Raw genomic sequence first — 23,639 nt, 5'->3', positions numbered from 1 at the left:
TTTCTCCAGCAGCCCCCTGTGAATACACCTCTGAGATAACTCAGAGACCAAGGAACATCATTAGCACCCACAATACCATCACTGTCTGGAATTCAAGCCCCCCACAGGCCAGCCTCAAACCACCATCTAGCCCCAGCTTCCTTGACCCCTCCTCTGCCTCTAGTTCAAGATCTCTACTTCCCTGTCACTTGAATTTTTGAAAATGTCATCTGTACTCACTCCTGTTCCTTACTGTTGGGCACATAGTCCTCGATGCCCAACAGTTTGGTTCCTGTCACCTTCTACCCGCCAAAACCAATTGCCTCTGCCATGTCACCAGTGGTCTCCTGAGTACCAAGACAAATAGACACTTTCTGTTCCTTCTCTCACAGCCACTCCCTGCTGCCTTTGACACTGATGAGTACTTGCTTCTCCCAAACTCCTCCTACTGGAGCTACATAGCTCTCCACTTTCTGGTCCTTCTCCTATCTTCCTAACCACTCCTTCTCCCTCTCACTCATGGGCTCTTTTCCGAGGTTCCAGCCAGGAACCACTGCTTTTGTTACTTCTACACAGTGTCCCTGTTCATCTCACCCCCTCTAATGATGGTTCAAAAAAACAAACACAAAGTTACTCTCAAGCCCCAGCCTCTCTCATGAGCATAGATTCATAGACTCCACTGTCTTCTGGCCAGCCTTGTAACAGCCTCCTAACTGCTCTGTCTCAGTGGCACCTCCTCAAACCCACCCACAATGCCCCAGAGGGATTTCCTGAGAAGGCAGGCAGGCCCAGGTTCCTCCTCATATCATAGCTCCCTCTGCCCCTGGATAAAATCTAAGCTCCTAACCATGGTCCCTGAGTCTCTCTGTGGTCTGCAGTCAAAATGGTATCTAAAAGGCCACAGTTGACTTAAACTCCCCTCCTCCCATTTCTGCTCCTGAGCCTGTGCTCCCACCCTCCTCCTTGCCTGGAATGCTGATCCTCACCCCCCCACACACACACACACTGACAGTCACTCCTACTCCTCCTTTGAGATTCAGCTCGGGGGTTGCCTACCTGGCAGAATCTGCCAGGCCCTGGCCTGAACTGCACCCCCCCACCCACATTTCCCTACCCCCCGTTAACATTGCTTCCAGAATTTGCCTCTGTTGTGACTCAGGAGTGCCCCCGAGCCAGTGAGCTTCCTGAAATGCTCCGGTGGCCCCGGAGCCTAGCATGGAACCTGATGCACAGAAGGTCTCTAATACATGAGTCAATGGCTGAATAGCTGAAGGAAACGATGGGTGTCCAAGACAGCCTCCAACCCCCAGCCCTGTCGACCCAGAGCTTGGCACAGAGTAGGTGCTCAGGAAAGATTGGCAGTATTCTATTTTCTGAATTAACGTGATTTCAGGCAATGTCGGGGGTGGGTTATGTGGGGGGTAGAAGGGAGGGTCTGGATGCAGGAAATGTGACCAAAAGGGAAGCTTGGGGACAGCGCAGTAGGGGAGGGGGGCAATAGGGGTGTCTGGAGAGGTGGGAAAGGAACAAAGTACCTAGAACGCTGCCCCTCCGTGCCTCAGGTCAGCCGGCGTGAGGTCCAGTCAGTTCGCCTCCAGCCCCGCCAGCGAGACCCTTCCCCCTCGCCCGGGTAGCAAGACCCCCCAGCCCGGCTCGCGCGCTTGGCCCTCGGGGTTAGGAGGCGTGTGTGTCGCTTTAAAAGCTCCCTCCCGGCGCGGCGGGCCGGCCCCTTCCCTGACAGCGCCGAGGCGAGCGGAGCCGAGCGAGCCGGGCGGCCTTTAAGGGAGCCAGCGCCCGCCCGGGCGGCCAGTCCGGCGGGGGGCGGCGGGGCGGGCCGGGGGCGGCCGGGGCGCGGGCGGCGCGGCGCCGCGGCGCTCGGGGAGCGGGCCCAGGCCCCGGGAGCCTGGCGGGGCAGGGCAGGGCGAGGCTGCGGAGGGAGGCCCAGCCCCGACCCAGCGCCTGTTTGCCCCACCGGCGGCGACCCGGAGCCCGGGGGCTGCAGAGGCGGGGAGCCGAGAGCGAACCGGCGCGGGAGGTAGCGGAGCGGAGCGGAGGCTGCGAGCCCTGAGCGCCCCGGCCCGGCCCGGCCCGACGCGCGCCCCCTCCCCTCACTTCCCCTCGCCGCGCCTCCTCCCCTCGCCTCTTCTCGCCTCCTCTCCTCTCCTCCTACCGGCGCTGCTCCCGCCTGCGCCCGGGCCGCCGAACCCAGCCCGGCCAGGGCCCCCGGCTTCGCGCGCTCTCGGCTGGGCCCGGCGAGGACTGGGTCCCCGCGGCTGACACCGCCCCTCCTCGGGGACCCGGTGGATTCCGGACCTTTCGGAACGTGAACTGAGCCGTTGGAGCGATCTCGCCCAGGGCCAACCGCGGGGCTGGGCTGAGCGGACCTTCGCGGCCGCTCCGGACGCCGCGGGTGCCGGGGCGCGGACGTTCTGGGTCCGGGCTAAGCGCGTCCCGGGCGCCCGGCGGTGCCAGCTCACTCCGGGCTGGGTAGGGCAGGGCAGACCCCGGCGAGCCCGGATCCGGGCAATCTGGACTGGACAGAGCGAATCCCGGACAGTGCAGAGCCCGGGGAATGCCGGACGTGGGCTGAGGGGATCCCGGCGCCCTCCCAGCCCTCCGACTTTGGCTCACGCGCTGGGACCGGCCCGGCGTCTCCTCGGCCTCCCCGCGCCCCGGTCACCTGTGGCCTCAGAGCCCCGAATCCGCCGAACCCTCGCTCGTTCCCGACCCCGAGCCTGGAGAGGCTTGAGAAAGATTTTTACTGCCCCCTTCCCTGGAGCGCGGAGGCCCCGCCCCCCCCTCACCGCCCAGATGTCTCCGGTCACGGCTCGGAGGACCTCCCTGAGGCCAGGGGCCGAAGGGTCCAGAGAGAGAAGCCCGCCCTAGGGAGCCTTGGGGGCCCCCCAACCCCGTCTTGGGGCTTGGCCCCCGACGCTGCTTGGAGGGAAGGCCGGTGCCCCCACCCTCGGTGAGTTCAGGAGTGGGGGTTCTGAGGGAAGGCGGGGCTGGGGGAGGGAGGGTCCACTGGGAACGAGGGCACCCTGAGGGCGCTAGGAGGGAGGATGGGTGACTGGAGAGGCCCTCTGGTGAACCAGCCTGGGCAGGCCTGGCTGGGGGGATGGGGGGGTGCGGGAGCTACGGCCAGGGTGCCCCGTAGCAGGCTGAGGACTTCTGCTTCTAAAGCAGGGGCTCCCTCCCTTTCCCTCTAGAGGAGGGGCTGTGCTGTAAACCATCTGCCTCCACCACCCCTCCCCACAAAGAAAAAAAAAATCTCCAGCGAGGAAGGGTGCAGGCTGGCGAGAGGAGGGAGGCAGCGGCATTGCCGGCTGGTGCTGCAGCCTAGGAGGGCTGACGCCAGGCTCACTCTCTCCGCAGGGGGCTGCCCTCTTCCAATCCAGCTCCCTCCCCAGAGCTGCCCATATCCGGAGCCCCTTCCACATCTGGAAGACCCTGGCCACCATCCCTCTGCAGGTGTCAGTTGCATCCAGAGACCTCTGCCTTTGCAACTGCCTAGGAGTTGTGAGGGGATCCCTGCTGCCTTCCCCCATCCCAAGGGCATCTCTTACCCTTAGTCCCTGCAGAGTCATCCCCCTGCCTCTGTGTTCAAGCTCAGGCAGAGATCAGCTCTGCATACCCACAGGCACTTCAAGACCTGGAGGCCACTCCTGGGACCCAACGCCCCTCCCCCTGCCCTCCCGTGTCCTCACCTTGACCCCCTCTGCCAGACTCTGTCTTCTTCTGGGTGTCCCACTCCCCACCCAGAGGCAGAGGAGGCGGGGTGGCAGGGGGCAGGGGCTGGTTGAGGGCCGCCCAGGGCCAGGGTGGGCTGGGGGGCCGTTAAGATGTGGAGCTCTGCCCAGCCGAGGGGGGCTCCGTGGAGGCAGACGCAGCGTGTGCCCAGCTGGGGGGAGTATGGGCAGGCCTGCGGCCACGTGGTAAACGATGAACATTCGGGGCGCCCCGGACCTCGGGCAGCCCAGTGACGACCCCAGCAGTGGTGGTGAGCGGGAGCGGATTCGACAGCGCATGAAGATGGTCATCGGGCAGCTTGAGGGCATCCTTCGCGAGCTCAAGGAGGTGGCCAAGGAGCTGAGGGAGGTAAGTGAGGGATGAGCAGCGACCAGACAGACCCTAAAGCTGGCCTTCCTGGGCTTGGCACAAAAACATACTCACAAATATGTTGGAGTGTGCAAAGCTGTGTGCACATGTGTCACTCTACTGGGGACCTTCTTTCTCCTTGCTCTCCTTTCCCCAAATCCGCTTTGCTAAAAGTCTCATACCAAGGCTGGAGGGGCCTTGGTGTTGTAGAGGTTGCTTGAGCAGCATGTCAGTGGGCCTGGAGCTCTGGATTAGCACCAAGGGCTGCCAAGATGGCCAGTAAGGACTGAATCCCCGGCAGCTTCTTAGTGGAAGACACCCTTCTGGGACCCAAGCTGACCCTTGACCCCACCATCTGTCTCCCAGACTCTGACCTGGTCACAAGGGGCCCTGGGAGAGTGTGGATGGCTCTGCTGAGGTGATTCCAACTGCTTGAGGCCCAGCTCAAAGCATATCCCCAGAAATCACACAGATACTGAGAACCCTTGATCTTGGAAAAATTTAAGCCAACTATGTCCTCTTTGTCCTGGGGTAAGAATGGGTCTGGGGGTGCTGTAGTGGATAACAGAGTTCCTTGCATATTGTGGCAGGGGCAGGAATCTTCCCTAAGGGGATGCATGTCTCCATCCCACTGTTCTAAATATTTTTGCCGAGGCTGAAAAACCACTGAGAAATGCTGGGATGTGTGTGTCCCTCTCTGTCTTTCTAAGTGGAGCCGGGTTTAATTACTGCTTCTCACATCGCTGGGGTAATGAGGTACACATGTCCTCAGCCCTGCCCCCTGGGCTGCGTTCGAGTCCAAAATGCATGACCAGCGTTCTGAGCTGCTAGCCTGAATTTGCCCGCTGGGTGCCATTATACCAGCCAGGTGGGCTTTAGGCAAATTTCAACTCCTTGTAACGAGGGCCTCTGCAGAGACGGCAGGGAGAGTGATTGAGCTGGAGTTATGGGCTCAAGCTCTCCATGACTAGCTGTGCAGGAAGGTTAGGGGCTCTAGGAAGGCTGAAGAGGTGGGGTGATGGTAGGTACCAACTCCAGACTGACAAAGTGGCATTGCAGCCTGGCCTGAGAGCCAAGGAGGAGGGGCTGTTTGACAGGCACTGTGTTCAGAATGGAATAGGGAGTGGGCATAGAGATGCCAGGACAGGAGCTGTCCAGGGTCAGCCTCATGGAGCCTGTCAGGAAATTCCATCTCAGAAGATGGGAATGACTATTGCTTTGGGCAGACTGAGGTGGTGGTGCTTCTGCCCATGGACTGGGCTGGCCATAGTCTGGGTTGCACATCTTTGGACAGTACAATTTGGAGATCAAATGCCAGATGCCCCTGTGCAACCCTTCCTCCTCTAACCTCTTGGGTCCAAGGCACTACAGTTTCCCCCCTGCCCCCATCTTATTTTAAATCAGGGCCATAGGAACTGTCCAAAGTCTCAATCTTGGCCGGGGACATGAGACCCATGCCCTGGCAGGTACCTACAAAGAGCCAGGATTGACTCTAAACCTGGGAGTCAACTTTGATACAACTCCCAGCCTTTTCCCAGCTGGGCATCTTCCAGGCATCTGTGTTCCCTCTCCCCCCAGCATAGCCACCCAGAGCTCAAAGGGATCTCATGGGACAGCCATTTACTATTGAAGAAACTGAGGCCCAGAGAGCAATAGGGGCTTGTCCAAGGTCACACAGCCTACCAGTGGCAGAAGTAAGCCTAGAACTCGGGTTCCTGATGCCTTTTCTGGGGTTTCAGCAGGTGAGCAACTGGGCGATCTCTTTGCATTTTGACAGGGGCCTTCCAGAGATGATCCCTTATGCTCATCTGTGATGCAATAGCTCTAGAATTTATTTGCAGATCTTTTAGATGCCCTCTCCTTCCCTTTCACACACACCCACTCCCATGTCTCTAATAGCAGAGCTCCAGGTTCATAGGCTATGCAGCCCAGAGGCCTAAGCCAGGACAGAGAAAAATGAGTCCCCTCCCCCCACACACCCTGTAGGCCATGTGCCTCCACCCAAGACTTTGGCAGGTTGCTACGGCAACCAGAGCCTACCCCGTATGCCACTGCCTGCCCGCTGCCAATGGCACCCAGCTGGGGGAGTGGGTAAGCCTCAGAACTCTCTCATCCCCCAGGCGGGGTCTAGACACAGGGTGACAGGCAGAGGGGAGCGTGGAGGAAGGCAGGTGAAGCTCTGGGAGGCCCAAGCAGAAGAAGAGATGCCATCACTGTATTCCTGTGAGATGGGATTTGCCAGAGATGGGGTTACCAAGGGGGGTGCCACACCCTGGTTTGGAGAAAAGGGTTGGAACCTCCCTGCTCTCTGGAACCTGTGGTCTTGGCTCTTGGTTCTCCAAGGGAGTTGTAAAGCTGCATCTGCCTGGCTCTCCTCAGTCCCTTTGTGTAGCATTTTTTTTATCAGGGGCATGGGTAGGCTCAAGGTTGAGAGGCATTCACTTGTTCCCTTACCTCACCCCATGACCTGGGCAGCACCAGCTTAGAACCCACCAGCTGGGTTCTTGTCTCAGGCCAAGCACTTAGAAGTAGAGATGAGAATCACGTACAAGACTGTTGTGGATGGGGGGCTGCACAGATGCTTGGTGAAAGAACAAGGCCAGCGGAGTGGAAGGGCTCAGCTTTATTCCCCTCGGCCATCTTCCTCCTCTGCCTGCTACTCCCCTTCCCCAGCCCCCTGATGCCACTGATTGTGGCAGACCCTCCTCATCCTCTTGAGCATATGGCCTGAAATTCACTGAAAGATGAGCCACACCAAAGCACTTCCTCCCCAGGTCCCTCAGCCTCAGTTTGCTCATCTCTGAAATTGGGATATGGTGATTTGCACTGCACGGTGACCTTACAAGGATTTATTAGGGGCTTGGCATGCAGTGCGGGGGGTCAACACCTTCTCACACTCCTAGAGGAGTTGGAGTTCCCTCTCCCACACCTCCCTTGCCCTCGCAAACCCCTGCTATAGCTCTGCCACTGGCTCCCTGGACGATGAGCAAGTTCTATCCCATTGGTGGGGAAAGTCTTTTAAAGGATCAAGTGAGGTGAGGAACGTAAAAGTGCTTTGAAAGCTAAAATTGTGCTGCAGAGGGACATGATGGTCAATCATTAATTAGCCCTTATCTCTCCCAGGCTCCCCAATACTCCAGGATGCTGGGCCAGTCCCAGCAGGCTCTCTAAGCTCCTCAAAGTTCCGTAGATCTTAAGTTAGAGATGCAGAACCGCTCAGGGGCTACAAGCATGGGCTCTGCAGCTAGATGCCTGTAGTTCACATTTGAATTCCACTCTCTCCCTAGCTGTGTGAACTTGCAAAAGTTACCTTACCTCTCTGTGCTTCTGTTTTCCCATCGGTAAAAATGAGGAGACTACATTTTAGGCTTCCTCCCCTACCCCTGCCCCAGGGTGGTTGTGAGAATTAAATGAGACATATATAAAGCACTTAGCACAATGAGAGGCACAAAGCTCACTCCGTATCTGTTAGATGTTTTTAATGAATTATTCTAGCACTGGCCTGCTCCTCAGCTCCACGTACGGCCTTGTTTTCTGGAATCACATCAGTTTCTTAGCCATGACCAGGGAGGACAGGACCACATCCTGGCCCTTAGTTTCTCCTGCAGTCAGCATTCTCACTCCCTGCCAGTGGGGAAAGCGGATAGAGAGTGACAGGGATGGGGGCAGGAAGGGGGTCTCCAATAAGGTGGCCTTTGAACAGAGACGCCACAGAAGTGAGGATACAAGTCACTGGCTATCTAGGGGAAGAGCATTCCAGGCTGAGGGTGCAGCCAGTGCCAAGGTTTCAGGGAGGAAGTGTGCTTGGCATATTCAGGTTCGGTAAGGAAGCCGGAGCAGCTGGAGGGCAGTGAACAAGGAGAAGAGCAGAGGAAAGGTCAAGGAGGGAGCAGGGAGTCAGATTCCATTGAGCCGTGTACAGCATGGCACGGAATTTGGATTCGTTCTCAGTGAGAATCCCACACACTCTCCAGGAATCTGCTGGTCATGTTTCTGGGTGGGAATCTGCCTCCCCACTGCTTCTCTGTTACCCACCCACCAGAAGCTCCCAAGGGCAGGGTTAAGGGCCCTCGTCCTTAGCCCCCAGGTATTAAGCTTACCTTGAGCAGGTACTTGGCCTCCTCATCCTTGGTTTTCCCCTCCCCGAGGTGTCACTTAACATGGGGGCCCAATAGTGATCCTTGCATTAATACCACCAGTGTCGCCCACATCATCGGTGACTCTTAGGTGGGATATAACTTAAGGGCATAGTTGCCCACTTTGGCCCAAACACCTTAGGAGGATGGAGAGGTTGGCACAACCTTTCCCCACCCTGGGGTGGCAGTGGAGGATCCCCCCACCGGATTTGCCTAGGAAGCAGGCATCCTGGCATTCTGTTACCTGGCCATTCCATTGTGCAGTCGCATCGGCAAGGGGCTTTGTCTGAAGGTGGCAGGGAAAGCCACAGGCCATGCAAGTGTGAGATAAATGTGGCCCAGCCAGGAAGCAGCTGGAGCAGGAGAGGCTGGGGACCACGGAGCTGTGCCAAAGTGGGTCAGCTCCATCACCCGCAGCTCAGCAAGAATTGCGCGGATTTTTTTCTTATTATTTTTGTTCACGCCTTCCTTTCCTCCCTTTTCTCTTTGCCTTCTCCTCCTCCGGACAGATTTACCGAAGCTCCCTGGCCAATTAGGCCAAATTGCAGGATGAGAGCCATGAATCATGGTCAGCTCCCTGCCCCTCCAATTCCACAGCCCCCCCAGGAAGATAATAACGTAATCACAGAATTAAAAAATAATCAGTGGTCATAAATAATGCAGAATCCCCAGTTATGTAACCAACTGCCTTGGGGAGCTGGGAGAGAGAGAAGGAGGTGGCAGCTTGTCAGGGGAGGTGAGGTAGGGCAGGTTGGAGGGTGTGGTGGGAGATCCAGGGGGTACAGGATGCTGGTTCTTGGACTACAGGTCCTCAGTCCTAGCTCTAGGGCCTTAAGGAACACAGCAAAGCTTCCACTGGAGAGGGGGCTCAGCCAGGGCTGGAGAGAGGGTTGGGGTCTGGCAATATGGAATTGTCTAGGACTATAGACCTCTTCCTCAGAAAAGAAGCCCCCAGCAGTTTTTTGTTTGTTTGTTTGTTTGTTTTGAGATGGAGTCTCGCTCTGTCACCCAGGCTGGAGTGCAGTAGTGGCGCCAACTCGACTCACTGCAAGCCCCGCCTCCCGGGTTCACGCCATTCTCCTGCCTCAGCCTCCCAAGTAGTTTTTATTAAGCCATCTGTCTCAACTCATCACTCATCCAATGGTTGTGTTTGCAAAAAAGTGCCGATCCCTGTGCCAAGCTGGGGATGTAGCGGTGAGCAAAGAGACCTAGTCCTGCTCCTCATGGGGTTTACTGTCTAGTGGGGAGACAGACATCAACCACATTATAACATATAGGTGCAAAATTGTAGCCGTGTTCAATATTGGGTAACATTTTAAGGAGAGGTGCAGGGTGCTTTGAGAGCCTTTCATAGGGAACCTGACCTCAACTGGGGATCAGGGAAGGCCTCCTTCTCGAAATGATGACAGAGCGAGTAGGAAAGGAGGGAGGGCGCATCAGGTGAGGCCCAGAGGCAGAAGTGAGCTCGATGGAGTGTGTAGGGGTGGTGAGGAGGCAGGCCTGGCAGGGTGGAGGCTGCTTGCTGGAGAGGAAAGGGGGTGGGTAGGGAGTTATGTTTGGGAGGCTTAGGAGTTTGGGGAGCACGGAAGGGCTAGAAGCAGAGGGGTAACGTGGTCCTGTTGGCTGATGGGAAAGTTCCCGAGGTGCAGCATGGAGCAACAGCTGGGAGGAAGTTGCTATCAGTGGGAAGACTAGATGGGTGCAGTTTTTCAGTGAGGGGTGCTAAGGCTGTGACCAGGACAGAGGCTGGGGACACCCCTGGCACGAGGCCTGCAGGTTCTGTCATAGCCCTCAGTCCTGCCTTTGCTCTCTCTCTAGGGCTCCCTCTTGGTCTCTTCAGAGCAAGTCATTCCTGGTCTTAAGGTGCAATGCCCAGGAGTCAAGACTCGCCCTCTGGTCCCAGCTCAGTTCCTTCCAGTCTCTGAGCCTCATTGTCCCCCTCAGCAAACACATTGAGACAGGTAGATTCAACAGTGCCTGCAGTCCCTTCTGGCTTGGAGGTTGCCTGATTTTGTGATTTTATGGTTCCATTTCTCTCTCCACTCTCTCTCTCCCCCTCTCTTTCCTTCTGTGTATATAATTATTTCCATGCACTCCAAGACAATCCCAAATTACATGTAGACAAAATGATTATTAAACCTCAGGGAAAAACCACAGATTTCAAGACATCCAAAGCAGAGAGAAAGACTAGGGCCTGCTCCACACCTGCTCTCACCATTGGCCCAGGAAACGAGGCACCAGGGAAGGGCAGTAGGGATTGTGGACTGACCCAGGCCCCCCACAGAGAAGCTGCTACCCTCGGGTACCTGGCTTCCCTTTCACATCCTCACTATGTCATTCATCAAGTGGTGTGACCTGTCTCACCTAATAGATTGGGCCAGATTTGTCTGTGGGCCTCATAGCCAGTTGGCTTTTAGACCTCTTCTGGTTTTGTTCTTTCTGGAAACAGCCCTACTTTGGGCAAAATAGGTACTGTCCATGTGCTAGGTTTTGAAAGGCCCAATGTGTCCCATTATTCTGCCATAGGCACTGGAACTTCTGCCACAGACACTGGACCCACATCAGAGGGTCATTCCTTTGGTGCAGAACTAATTCCCACTGCTCTTGGGCCTGGTGCCGGGGCATGATCACATGTTAGCCCCCAACGGTGCATTGTGGATGTTGGTAGTCTGCCTTGTTCCATATGCTGTCCAAAGTGCATTAACTCATTAAATCCTCATGACAGCCCTATCAAGTAGGTATTACTAGAATTCTCCTTTGATGATGAGACTTAGGCACAGAGACGTTGAGTAACTTGACCAAGGTCACACAGCTGGTAAGCAGTGAAGCCAGGGTTGGATCCCACGTCTGGCTCCAGAGCCTAGGTTCTTAAGTGTTTAACTATATTGACTCTGTGATGTAAAACACATTCATATCTGTTAAATTTTCTTTTTCTTTTTTTTCTTTTTTCTTTTGAGACAGAGCCCCTCTCTGTCACCAGGCTGAAGTGCAGTGACACAATCTCAGCTCACTGCAATCTCCGCCTCCCGGGTTCAAGCGATTCCCCAGCCTCGGCCTTCTGAGTAGCTGGGACTACAAACGCACACCACCACGCCTGCCTAATTTTTTTTTTTTTAGCAGAGACGGGGTTTCACCATGTTGGCCAGGATGGTCTCAATCTCCTGACCTCGTGATCTGCCTGCCTCGGCCTCCCAAAGTGCAGGGATTACAGGCATGAGCCACCGCGCCCGGCCCGTATCTTAAATTTTCACCACCATGGGTGAGGAGGGGAGTGTTACTTCCTTTTACAGGACAGGAAATCAAGCCTCAGAAAGAGATAATCATCTGCCTAAGGTCTCTCAGCCAAGAGGTGGCAGACGTGGGACTCGGGAATGCAGGCCTCCCTCTTTCTCTTTCCTCCATCCCCCCAGGTTGGAACCAGAAAGGGGTGTACTAATAAAGAAGAGGAAGGGCTTCTCGGGTTGGGGGAGTGTTCCAGCCTGAAGGCTTGGGCTCCTGCCACGTGTACCCTGGATCTTCCCTGCTGCTGGGCCTGAGGCCCAGTGGTGCTCATCCTCATTAAGCATCAGGAGACCTAGCTTCTGGGCCCAGCCTGGCCTCAGCTGACCCTGCGAGGTCACAGCCAAGTCATGCAACTCCAATTCCTAATGGGATTCTGCCCCGCCCTCAGGCAGCAAACTCCACAGCTCTGGCTTGATCAGGGGAGTCTCATTTGAGGGCATAGCTGCCCTAGAGGTGATGGGGCCTCTCCTGAGGTCATCAATGCCTTGAGTTGCTGGTCTTCACCCAGCTTAAATCTCCCGGTGCCCTAAGCTAGTGGTTTTCAAAGCATGTCTCTGGACCAGCAGCAGCAGCACCTGGAGGTATGTTAGGTAGGCACCTTCTCCAGCACCACCTCAGACCTGCAGAACCAGAAACTCTGGGAGTGAGCTGAGGGACACTCAAGTCTGAGGACCCTTACCCTAGGCCAGCGCTCCCACCAGCCCTCAAGTGGAGCTTGGGTTGAGCAAGGGCTTCTGGGAGATAGGAGTTTCTCTGAGGTTCCTTTGGTGCAGGAAGGCATCATCCTGGGAGAAGCACAAGAAGAGGTGGCCTGATTGGAGGGTAGGGCCCTATCCCCACCGCCTGCCCAAGCCCAGCAGTCACAGCAGCACTTCACGATCATGTGCACTTTTGCAGGGGGCCACAGAGGGAGATTCTCAGCTTTCCAGGGACTAGCGCCCAAGACTCCTCATCTGTAAACACAGGAGATAATGATCTCATGGGTGGAGGTGAGCACTCGAAAGTATGGTGCATCATAGGTGCTCAGAGATGGGAGATGGTGTCATTTTCTTCCCCAGTGCTTCTCAGAGCCCTTTTGCTGCCCTTCTCACTGTTATTCATGAAGCTCTCATAAGGTTGGCTGGGATTGTCATGCTCACTTGGTGGTCTGGGATTGTCATACCCACTTGGCAGTGAATGAGGTTGAGGTCCAGAGAGGTTCTGTGACCTGCCCAAAGACACTCAGAACAATGTCAAAGCTAAGTCTGGAATCCAGATGTCCAGATTCCTCCAGCTCTTCTGGAGGCCTCATCCCACTCCTGTCCTGGGCAATGGTTGAGGGGGCCATCCCGAGGCATCAGCACTCAAGCAGCTTCTCAGAGTCATTCCTATAAACAGAGTCCTAGAATCTCAGATGTGGAAGGAACCTTGGAAGTAAACTAGTTCACCCACCCTCTCTGCATACAGACTGAGCAACTGAGACCTAGAGAGGGAAAATGGTTGACCAGGTCTCCTTCATCCAGCCCCTGACTCCTGACCAAGTAGTCTTCCCACTGGCCCAAACCACTCTGGCCATCACTTTTGTCCTTGCTTTCCTCTCACTTTGGGGCACTCACTACCCCAACGCCTTGCCAAATACCTAGCACATCCCTGGACAGCATCAGTCCTCAGCAAATGTTTATTGAATTAAGGACTTACTGAGTTAATTAATTAATTGCCTGCTCTGACCCCAGGTGAAGGGCACTGGAGAGGCGCTGTGGGCTGGATTCTGATCTGGATAACTCACTGTGGGTCTCTTGGTCTCTGTCACTCTGACTCTTGGCATCTCTGCTTTGTTTTCATTGTTTTTCTGTTTTGTTTTTGGTTGGAATCTTCTCTCTCCCTTCTCTTGCTCTGTCCCGTCCCTGTGTCTCTGACTGAATCTCCCTCTTTCTCCCACTGTCTTCCTCCCTGATTTATGTGCTGACAGTGGCCACCCAGGCAAGGGAGTATCCCAAGGCAGAGCCGCCTATATAGAAGCTGAGGGCTTCACTTTATGCGAGGCAGGCCGGGGTGGAGTGATCTCCACAGCTGAGCTGCCCCCTGAGTGCATTGAACAAGCAACTCTGGGCCCAGAATAGATAGCTTCTTTATTGCTTATCAAATAATGCTTGCTTTATTCCTTCTCTCAACAAGCCAGGATTGATCTCCACTTGTCAGTGGGCAGGGAAGGGGAAGGAATGAGGAGGCTCTTGGAGACGGAGATGGGGGTGGGGTGACCCCGCCGGTGCTGTACACCTGGTGTTCTTGCCCTGATGGATGGTGGAGACCCAGGGGCGACAGTCACCGGCCAGCTGCAAGGACTGGTCCAGGATGCTTTAGAAAGCCCACACAGGGTCTTCCTTGTGATCACCCACATCATTTCCTCTCTGAGGGTGTGTGGGCTGCTCAGCTCCTTGTGGAATGCGCTTGCTGGAGGCCCTCAGCCCCTCTGAAATGGCCCCCTCTCAAACTAAGGAAGATTCATCCCTGATCACCAGGGCTGCCCCCAGAGCAGCTGCTGTGTTTGGGAGACAGGGGTGAGTGAATGGATGGTGTGCAGGGCTGGAAAGCAGTTCCCTCTCCCCCAGGACACTGAAAAAGCTCTGTCCAGCCTGATCTGATTTGGGCCCTCCACAGGGCAAACCAGCCTGTGACCTCCAGGCCGGTCACCGTCCTGCAGGCTCTCCCCTGTCCGGTATGCTCACCAGCCAGGGGTTCTACAGGGACGGGACAGAGACACACACACCTGGCTGACGCAGGGACCCACCTGGCCCCTCTCATCTCCTCTCCCCTTTCCTGGTCAGGTGGTGAGCCAGATCGATAAGCTAACTTCGGACTTCGACTTTGAACTGGAGCCGGACGACTGGACCACAGCCACTGTGAGCAGCACCTCTAGCAGTGACAAGGCGGGCGTGGGCGGCCCCTTTGACCTGGGCCACCTGGACTTCATGACAGCCGATATCCTCTCAGACAGCTGGGAGTTCTGCTCCTTCCTGGACGTCTCTACCCCCTCGGACTCCGTGGACGGTCCTGAGTCGACTCGGCCAGGGGCTGGCCCTGACTACCGCCTCATGAATGGTGGCACGCCCATCCCCAATGGGCCACGAGTGGAGACCCCAGACTCCTCCAGCGAGGAGGCCTTCGGTGCTGGCCCCGCAGTGAAGAGCCAGCTGCCCCAGCGGACCCCAGGGACGCGGGAGAGGGTGCGGTTCAGTGACAAAGTGCTCTACCACGCTCTGTGCTGTGACGATGAGGAGGGGGATGGCGAGCAGGAGGCGGAGGAGGAGGAGGTGGGCTTGCCCCCAGAGCCTGCCCATACAGAGGCCCACGCAGGCCTCCACAAGCCCTCCCCAGCCCCCTACAAGTCACGGCGCTCTCCACTGACCAGCCGCCGCTCAGGCTCTACCTTGGCCCCTGAACAGACTCGAAGGGTCACGAGGAACAGCAGCACCCAGACAGTGTCAGACAAGAGCACACAGACGGTGCTGCCTTACACAGCCACTAGACAGAAAGCCAGGGGGAAAAACTAGGGGCTGGGGAGGGGGCCAGGGCGGTGGGCACATAGAGCTATAAATATATATATATATTTAAACAAATGAAGTCATAATAAAATTTAAAAATGCTAAGGATCTGGCCCCACAGGCCCCAAAGCTTTCACAGAGCTCCTCTTAGACATGAAGATGCCCACTGGCCTCCTAGGTCCCAGGAGGTGTGGGCAGGACTGCCCTTCCTCCCTTCTCATTGTGGGGCTCCTGAAGGGGGTGTCTGAAAGTATGTAAATCTTATGGGAGGTCTGATCCTCCTCTTGCTAGCCCCTGAACTCTGTGGTGAAGTCTGGCTGCTGGCCAGGGCCATGTCCTAGAGAGGACTCCCCTGCAGGAGGCGGGCTCTAAAGGGAGTGGTGTCCCTTTAGGCCAGGGTTCACAGTCAGGGTGGTTTGAAGACTGCAGGACTCAGGGCCTGGGGGTGGCATCACTCTGGCCAGGCCCTGCATCACTTGCACCCGCCATCTTTCTACTCCAAGGCAGACTTACTCTGCGATACATAGCCCTGCCTCACCCTCTTCTATCTTAGGGTTGCCTGGGATATAGGGGCATGGCAAGCTGCTCCCATGGCACAGTCCTCCGTGCTGGGATGCTGGGCATCCACAGAGCCTGGAGGATCGCCTGGGCTGGGCAGGGGTTTGATTGGAGGGTCTGGACCATCCTCAATCCTTTCAGCTTTGATTTTCAGCCTGGTCCTGAGACCAAGAGCAAAACCTCAGGGCAAAGCCTCAGCCAGCCCTGGCGTGGCCCTAAGCGGACCTGAGATCTGTGCGAGGAAGTAGGCAGCCACTTCCGTGGGGCTACAAATTAGAGCCATAGACAGGCTCCTGGCCACCTTCACCAGGTGGGCAGCCTCGGAAAGGAGCCCAGTGGCCCCCACTCTGTCCCCACATTTCCACACCCAGCCCCTGAGCCCACCTCAGCAGGTCCTGAACAAAGACGAGGTGACAGCCTAGAGGCACCAGGGCTTCATCTGAAGCATGGTCCGCACAGGGACAGCAGCTGAATATCCTTAGGATAATAATCACAATTATATTGCTCACATTTATTGAGCAGGTCTCTATGCTACTTCTATGCCCAATACTTTTTATAGCATCATCTCATTTAATCACCACAATAACCTGACAAGACAGGAACTATTATTAACCCCATTTTTCTTTTTCTTTCTTTTTTTTTTTTCTTTTTTTATTTGAGATGGAGTCTCGCTCTGTCACCCAGGCTGGAATACAGTGGGGCGATCTTGGCTCACTGCAGCCTCCACCTCCCAGGTTCAAGCAATTCTATCACTTCAGCCTCCAGAGTAACTGGGACCACAGGCGTGTGTCACCACGCCTGTCTAATTTTTGTATTTTTAGTAGAGATGGGTTTCACCATGTTGGCCAGGCTGGTCTCGAACTCCTGACCTCAAGTGATCCATCAGCCTCAGCCTCCCGAAGTCCTGGGATTACAGGCGTGAGCCACCATGCCCCTGCCTGTCCCCGTTTTACAAATGAGATGACAGATTCAAAGTAGTTCGGTACCTGCCCCAAAGCCACAAAGCCTGTGCTACTCTGCCCCCAAGACTTAGTGGTTTCCAGGCTGTTCCTGGCTCAGCTAGCTAGCTGTGTGACCTTGGGCAAGTCCATTTGCCTCTCTGAGCCTATCTACCTCCCCTATATAATGGGTCTGGTAGTCTTCACCTACCTCACCAGCTGCTGTGGGGCTCCAACAAGATGGTGACTGTGAAAGCACTTGACAAACTGAAGGCACTGGACATGCCTTGTGGTCAGTGTGGCCTCAACCCAGATGTCCAGTGATTTCCAGGGCACAGGGGCTTTGAGTGGGGCCAAAGAAAACACCCTCATCCAACTGGGAGCCACCCCTGGGTCACAAACACTCCATTGCTTGGTCCCTCGCAGTAGCTCAAGGTCAGAAGATGACTGCCCCTTGCTCGGCGTGGGGAGGTGGGGCTGGCAGCACAGCAAGGACATCATTGTCCTCCCTGTTGCACATTTCAATTGAGGCAGGTTTACAGCCCCTCAGCGTCTATCCGGAGGGGGCCTGAGCAGCAGGCCTGGCAGCGTCCACTGCTCCTGCCTGAGGAGGTGCTATCCAGCCCTGGCCGTGGACATACAGTGAGATTGTACAGGCAAGTCTGGAGCAGTTGCAGGGGATATGATCTGGACAAGACTGAGCAGACCTAGGGAGCTCTACAGTGTAGGGCTTGTTCCTCAAGCTCATGGTGAGATCAGAGCCCTAAAGAGTTAGCCAGGGTGCAGCCACCAGTGTGGAAATCCAGGGATGGCGCAGGCCATGGCCAGCTCTTCCCAACTCAGGTCTGAGAACCAGGGGTCTGAGCCCCTCTATCAGCCCCAGGAAACCCTCAGGCATTTGATGCTGATCAGCGATAGGGCTCTGGTTCAGAGGATGAAGGCCAGGGGCTCCTCTGGGGAGAGGGGCCAGCTGCATTCTGCCCCACCCTGAGAGTGAGGAGGGGGCAGTCTCCAGGAACGGGCCCACCTGGTGCTGAGGATGGACATAACAGTTCTCCCTCTGAGGCTTGCATTTCATCTCTCATGGCAAGATCACTTTCAGGCTTACAGTTTCTCATCTTTGCAACAGTCAGGGAAAAGAAACCTACAAAATAGCTCCCATTTCACAGAGGAAGAAACTGAGAGCCAGAGCTAGGGATCTCTGATATAGCCATGGGATCCCCCACCCCACGCTGGCTCTATATGACTCTGTGGTCGTGGCTAATGTCCATCAGTCGCCCCCTGCTCCCCTCCCTGGCTGTTTGCCCCAAAATGGGGCAGTGGTGGGAGTATGTCCTGGAGGAGGGGGAAGTGGGATACAGGTAGTACTTGGCTGACTTCACAATTTTGCCACACTCAGTCTGGGCCTCCTGACAGTGGCGTGGGATCCCTATGGCTTCCCTGTTTTTTTTTTTTTTTAGATGGAGTCTCGCTCTATTACCCAGGCTGGAGTGCAGTGGTGCAATTTCCGCTTACTGCGACTTCTGCCTCCCAAGTGAGTCTCCTGTCTCAGCCTCCTGAGTAGCTTGGACTACAGGCATGCACCACCACTCCCAGCTATTAATTTTTGTATTTTTAGTAGAGACGGGGTTTCACCATGTTGGTTAGGATGGTCTTGATCTCTTGACCTCATGATCTGCCCACTTCAGCCTCCCAAAGTGCTGGGATTACAGGTATGAGCCACCACACCCGGCCAAATTTTTTTTTTTTTTTTTTTTGAGATGGAGTCTTGCTCCGTCTCCCAGGCTGGAGTGCAATGGTGCGATCTCACCTCACCGCAACCTCCGCCTCCTGGGTTCAAGTGATTCTCCTACCTCAGCCTCCTGAGTAGCTGGGATTACAGGCACCCGCCATTATCCCCAGGTAATTTTTGTATTTTCGTAGAGATGGGGTTTCACCATGTTGGCCAGCCTCGTCTTGAACTCCTGACCTCAGGTCATCGCCTGCCTTGGCCTCCCAAATTGCTGGGATTACAGGCATGAGCCACTGTGCCTGGCCTTGTATTTTTTTAGTAGAGACATAGTTTCATCATGTTTGCCAGGCTGGTCTCAAGCTCCCGTCCTCAGGTGATCCTCCCGACTCAGCCTCCTAAAGTGCTGGGATTACAGGCGTGAGCCACTGCACCTGGCCCCGGTGGCTTCTTCCGACTTGAAACACAAAATGTGGCCAGCTAGGGATAGAGAGAATTCTGACTTTCAACATTGCTGAGCCTGGCATGGGCTGCTTCTGGGTAGTGAGCTCTCTATCCTTAGGGTAGACACAGCCATCCCTTGGGTCCTTCCTCCAGACCTTCCAAGTACAGCCCTTTGCTGCTCTTCCCTGCCTCCAAACCTTTGCCAGTTTCTGGGTTTCTTTATCCAGGATGTTCCATCAGATCTCTCTGCTTCCGGAAAGTCCTGTTCCACTGACCATCTACTGTGTGCACAGGCTGTGCTGAGTGGTGCTTTGGAGGGGTGAGAGGGAGCTGGAACCTGGTGATGGAGAGGATTCATAGCATGATGAATAACTCAAGTCCACTGGGCACGTGCTAGGCACTGGGCATTGTTCTAAGTGTATGTCTTATCTCATTTATTCCTCACAGCACGTATGAGATAAGCAATGTTACTTATGTCTAAGTAGCTTCCAGATGACGAAATCGAGGCTCTGGGAAGTGAAGCAACTTGCCTAAGGAAACACACAGGATGGGCTATGGAACCAGGATTCGACCCCAAACGCAGTGACTTAGCACTCAAACATCTACTGCAGTTAAAATGCCTAGAGTGGGTGGCCTGGTCACTGGAGGTGAGGGTGGGGGCTGGGTAGTCTGAGAGCCAGGCAGGCCTTCGGGGTGAGGGGAGTGTTGGGGTGAGGAAACATGTGAACATGCCTCAGTCTTTGGAGAACTTGGTTACTGTTAACCTGAATGTCACCACCCCTGACTCAAAGACTGGCACCAAATGGATTATGGGTTCAATAAATGTTTGTTGAATGAATAAATGAGCCCCATTTGTAGAGGGGTATCCACTGTGCATTCATTCAATCAGCTTTTATTGCAGACCTCCTGTGTGCCAGGTCTCATGGTGCTTGCACACACAGATACACACAACTCCCCTGTGAGGGTCTGGTCTGGTGTGTCTTGGGGCTGGGGAAAGTCAAAACTGAAGGGTGTGGCGTTTCGGCACTAAGGGAGCCATAGCTCTGCTGGGTCTAGCCTGGGATGCCAGAGAAAGGAACCAGAAGTGGGAGACATGTCAGCTTGGTGAGGCGACCACTCTGGGAGATGTCCTGGGAAGGGTGGGGGTCCCCAAGCTGACACTCCATTAACAGGGTGGGCACATTGCCATGTCCTTGGTGTCTAAGAATGAGGAGGCATCACTGTCTGTATTTTATAGATGAGGGACAGATGATGTCGTCCCCAGAAATGGTCTAATGGGATCAAGGGACAGAAAGGAGGGCAAACTATTCAGAGACCCCAGCACTATCCCCTGTCCTTAATGAGGCCTTGTCAACAAGAAGGGAAAGTAGGGTGTAGCGGGGCTGGGAATTCCAGAGGCAACAGGACCAGCCTTCCACCCACCCTGTCCACTGCTGACTTCCCTTTCTCTGTTCCAGCCCCTCCCACACCCACCCATCTCCCATTCCACAACTGAGACTTGTATAAGAAAACTAGTATATGTCAACCTAGTATATGTCAGGTACCATGCTACATCTTTTAACAAACACTGAATGACAGATTTAGTTGTACCTAGAACAGAATATGTTGCTCAATAATTATTTATTGAGTAAATGAAATAACCACAATCTTTATTTTGCATGTCAGGGGAGGAAACTGATGAACAAATAAGGAATTCGTTCTAAGTTACACAGTCAGAAATTGGCTGATCTGGGGACTGACATTGCCATCATTATTTACACTATATATAAGTGCTACAATTTATAGAATACATACTATGTGATTGTTAGGCACTTTACATAGTGCTCACCAGGGTTTGGGCCCTGACTTCAACTCCGCTTTAGGCCAGACTTTCAGAACCACCCCCTAGTTTCTGGCGGGTCTGGGGCACTGACTGGGTGACTAGCAGAAAAACAGCTCCAAGCCCAAAGCATCCTTCCCCCTTTCCATTTCTCTGACAGAGCCAAGACTAGCCTGCCCTAAGCCCAGTGAATGTCCCGGCCCTTTCTGGTCTAGGCTGACCTGACAATGGGTGGGGCTGGAGTATCTAGAAAAGGCTTCTGGGGGCCCAGCGCGGTGGCTCATGCCTGTAATCCCAGCACTTTGGGAGGCTGAGGCAGGTGGATCACGAGGTTAAGAGATGGAGACCATCCTGGCCAATATGGTGAAACCCTGTCTCTACTAAAAATACAAAAAATTAGCCGGGTGTTGTGGTGGGAGCCTGTAATCCCAGCTACTTGGGAGGCTGAAGCAAGAGAATCACCTGAACTCAAGAGGCGGAGGTTGCAGTGAGCCGAGATTGTGCCACTGCACTCCAGCCTGGCAACAGAGCAAGACTCCGTCTTAAAAAAAAAAAAAGGAAAAGGCTTCTGGAAGGAGGGTGAATTTTGCATGGAACTTCACTTGGAATGGAATAGAGCTGGGTCACCTCGATGTGGGAATGAAGGACACAAGGAGCTGGGGGAACCTTATAGGAGACGGTGGAGAGAGCCCTCATTGAAGTAGAGGTGCACGTTGGTGCAAAATGGAAAAGATAAGAGCACCTTCTGCAAGGGAGTTTTGAGTCCCCAGAGCCCCACTCAGAGCCACTCCGTCCTCTTAACTGTGGGGGAAGAAGCCAGGGTATCCTGATACTGGGAGAAAAGCCTTATGATAGCTCAGCAACAGTTATTCAGTAGACCATCACGATGGGGACCCACTCTCACGAATAGATAAGAAGAGCACACAATTAGCACATTGGTAAGTATCACAGATATGCTAAGTCCTTGAAGGTAATTGGATCTTGCAAGTGGGTTAAACGTCCCTCCTGCAATGCATTTGCAGTACCCTTTTCTTTCTCCCACAGGGCAGAGGGGTGGGATGCAGGAGCTGCCTCTTCCTGTAACATGTTAAACGGGAGCTAGCTGAAATTCTGATGCAACCTGACTCTTCCATTGGCCTGCCCTGAACCCCTACTACAGGGGCAAGCACAGCTGCCATCACCACCTGCCCACCCCCACCTTACCTGTACCAGTCATGCCAGCCTAGGGGACCAAAGGGTCTTGGCGGGTGACCTCAGGCTGATGCTATCCAGGACCCAGGCGCTGTGCTGATCAGACCTGACTCCCTGCCAGGAACACTCAAGCTCACACACCTGCCTGAGGCTCTTGGCTCTCAGTTCCTGCTCAGGCTGCTCTCTTCCTATTATGCTGGGACGTGTAAAGTCAGGCGCTTCCCACTGTGGACAACAAATCTGATGGTGCAGACCCACCCTGGTGTCCTCTCCTCCCCCACCGTCTTAGAAGAGCCACAGAAACCCAGTCTCCAGGCACCACCCGACCTGTCCTCCACCCCCAAAGAAAGCAGGATGGGGTGGGGGTTGCAGGTGTCACCGCAAGGCACAACCTGTGGAGCAGCGGTGGAAAGAGCCCAAGGGGCCCTGATCTTTGTGGGGTTCCTGGATGCACCATGGCCAGTGGTGGGGCCTTCCCAGGAGACCCCGGTAAGATGGACAATTTTTCCTTAAATGGCTGAGTGTGAGCAGCTTCCCAAAGGAGGTAGTGATGGCTGAGCCCACCTGGTGAGGTGGGGAAGGAGAAGGAGGTTCACTAAGAGGTAGTGACCCGGGAGTGTGAGGAGGGGACAGAACCCTGATGCCTACCCATAGGCAACAATCTCGGCACCATCTCTCCCTTTTGCCCTCCAGACACGACCATTCCCTTAGGGACAGTACTGGGAGGAGGCTTATTTGCCCCTGAGACCCAGCGGGAGGGTGGAGGGTTAAATACAGAAAACCACCCAGTGAGAGCAGTGATGAGCTCTCCAGGCGTGATGAGCTCTTCCTCCGGCCTGCATGGGGTGAGGATGGTTAGGGTAAACCTGTGATCCCAAAGGCACCAAGGGGAGCACCAGCAGGTCCCTGGGATACGGGCTGGGAGCAGGAGGCAGGAGCCCCACTTGGCAAGGAGATAGCTCTAGGACATGTTCCCAGGGATGCTCAGTCTGACACCACTTTAATGAGTGGCACATGCTACCATGTCCTGGGACCTGAGAAAGAGCTGCCAGCCCCTCTCAAGACAGACTTCACTCCAATGCCTAGTGTAGACAAGAAGAGAAACTTTTTCAGGGTGGTGCCCCAGACATGGAGTTCAGTCTTGCCAGTCACATATGGGCCTCCCAAAGGGTTCCAGTCTTTCTTAAGGAAAACCATTTCCTCTGGCTTCCTAAAAAAAATATGGTTCCTTGTGCTTGGGCTGCAGGCTGGGAGAGGTGTCAGGGAAGCTGCAGATGGTCCTCCTGCCCTGGGTGGGTGGGGACGTCCTGAGAACTTCTATAGCCCAGAGAACACCTTTTTTCAGGTTAAGCTAACCCTGCTCACCCTTCAATTCCCTGAGTATTTCTCCTTCTCTCATCCACAGGTTGCAGACTGGTGGCCTGCACACCTGTTTTGCTTCCTACATTTTTTTAAAAAAAGAATTTTACGTAAAATTCCAGATTTCAGATTTCTTGGAAAAAAATCAGTAGCTGTGACAACACTGGGATGGCATTTCCACACAGAACCAGTCAGCAGGAACTGAGCATCAGGGCCCTTCTGGGGTGGAACAGGCACTCACCAGTGTCCCCACACTGGCCCAGGGACTCTCATTTATTCACACTGGCACCTGCGGGCGTATGAGGCTGACTCCTGCCAATTCAGCCTACCCCAAACTCATCTTTCACCATGGCATCTCTTCCTTTCTGCCCTGCCGTGTCTTAAGTGTACCTCTGACCCACCCTCATCACTGCACTAAGGTTTATTTTCCTCCATACAGCTGTCTCCTCCAGTTGATTGCAAGCCCCTTGAGGGCAGGAACAATGCTTCCATAAGATTCTCAGTGAATGTACATTGAATAAACACACCTCTTGCCTTTGCTTAGCCCACCCTTGTTCAGGGGGCTTAACTCCCTCTCCAGATTCA

General features: G+C 54.8%; 2 protein-coding genes and 1 long non-coding RNA gene across 6 annotated transcripts in view; 1 reads left to right on the top strand and 2 right to left on the bottom strand.

The window, feature by feature from the left end:
- Positions 1-2,722, bottom strand: part of TBC1D21 (TBC1 domain family member 21) — a 137,432-nt gene extending 134,710 nt beyond the window's left edge. Inside the window, exon 1 of the mRNA XM_073998448.1 lies at positions 1,515-2,722. The gene's annotated coding sequence lies outside the window, so the exon portion shown is untranslated. The remainder of the gene's footprint in view (positions 1-1,514) is intronic.
- On the top strand, positions 1,760-19,527 carry INSYN1 (inhibitory synaptic factor 1). Of its 4 annotated transcripts, none has more exons than XM_005560000.5 (3): positions 1,760-2,947; positions 3,355-4,077; positions 14,300-19,527. In XM_005560000.5, exons 2-3 carry the CDS (start codon positions 3,922-3,924, stop codon positions 15,023-15,025), a joined length of 882 nt encoding a protein of 293 aa, XP_005560057.1. In that variant the 5' UTR covers positions 1,760-2,947; positions 3,355-3,921; the 3' UTR covers positions 15,026-19,527. The 4 variants fall into 4 exon arrangements, with proteins under 4 accessions (XP_005560057.1, XP_045251657.1, XP_005560058.1 ...); XM_045395722.2 differs by lacking the exon at positions 1,760-2,947 and having other exon boundaries at positions 3,958-4,077; positions 14,300-14,374; positions 14,466-19,527; XM_005560001.5 differs by lacking the exon at positions 1,760-2,947 and adding an exon at positions 12,393-12,484 and having other exon boundaries at positions 3,958-4,077.
- LOC135971842 (uncharacterized) lies at positions 7,542-8,645 on the bottom strand. Its single transcript, XR_010588145.1, has 2 exons — positions 8,458-8,645; positions 7,542-7,701 (listed from the first exon to the last, which is right to left on the bottom strand). It is a non-coding gene; the product is annotated as an uncharacterized lncRNA (long non-coding RNA).
- Positions 19,528-23,639: the final 4,112 nt, after the last annotated feature.

This window comes from Macaca fascicularis, chromosome 7 (genome assembly GCF_037993035.2).
Source record: "Macaca fascicularis isolate 582-1 chromosome 7, T2T-MFA8v1.1".
Taxonomy (NCBI): domain Eukaryota; kingdom Metazoa; phylum Chordata; class Mammalia; order Primates; family Cercopithecidae; genus Macaca; species Macaca fascicularis.
Note: the sequence above shows the minus strand (reverse complement) of the source record. Positions and strands in the feature narration are given on the sequence as shown.

Bases quoted from the DNA above. Each gene is read 5' to 3' on its own strand.
- INSYN1 (XM_005560000.5), top strand. From the start codon at position 3,922: ATGAACATTCGGGGCGCCCCGGACCTCGGGCAGCCCAGTGACGACCCC. The intron at 4,078-14,299 runs GTAAGTGAGGGA...TTTCCTGGTCAG, and splicing joins TGGCCAAGGAGCTGAGGGAG to GTGGTGAGCCAGATCGATAA.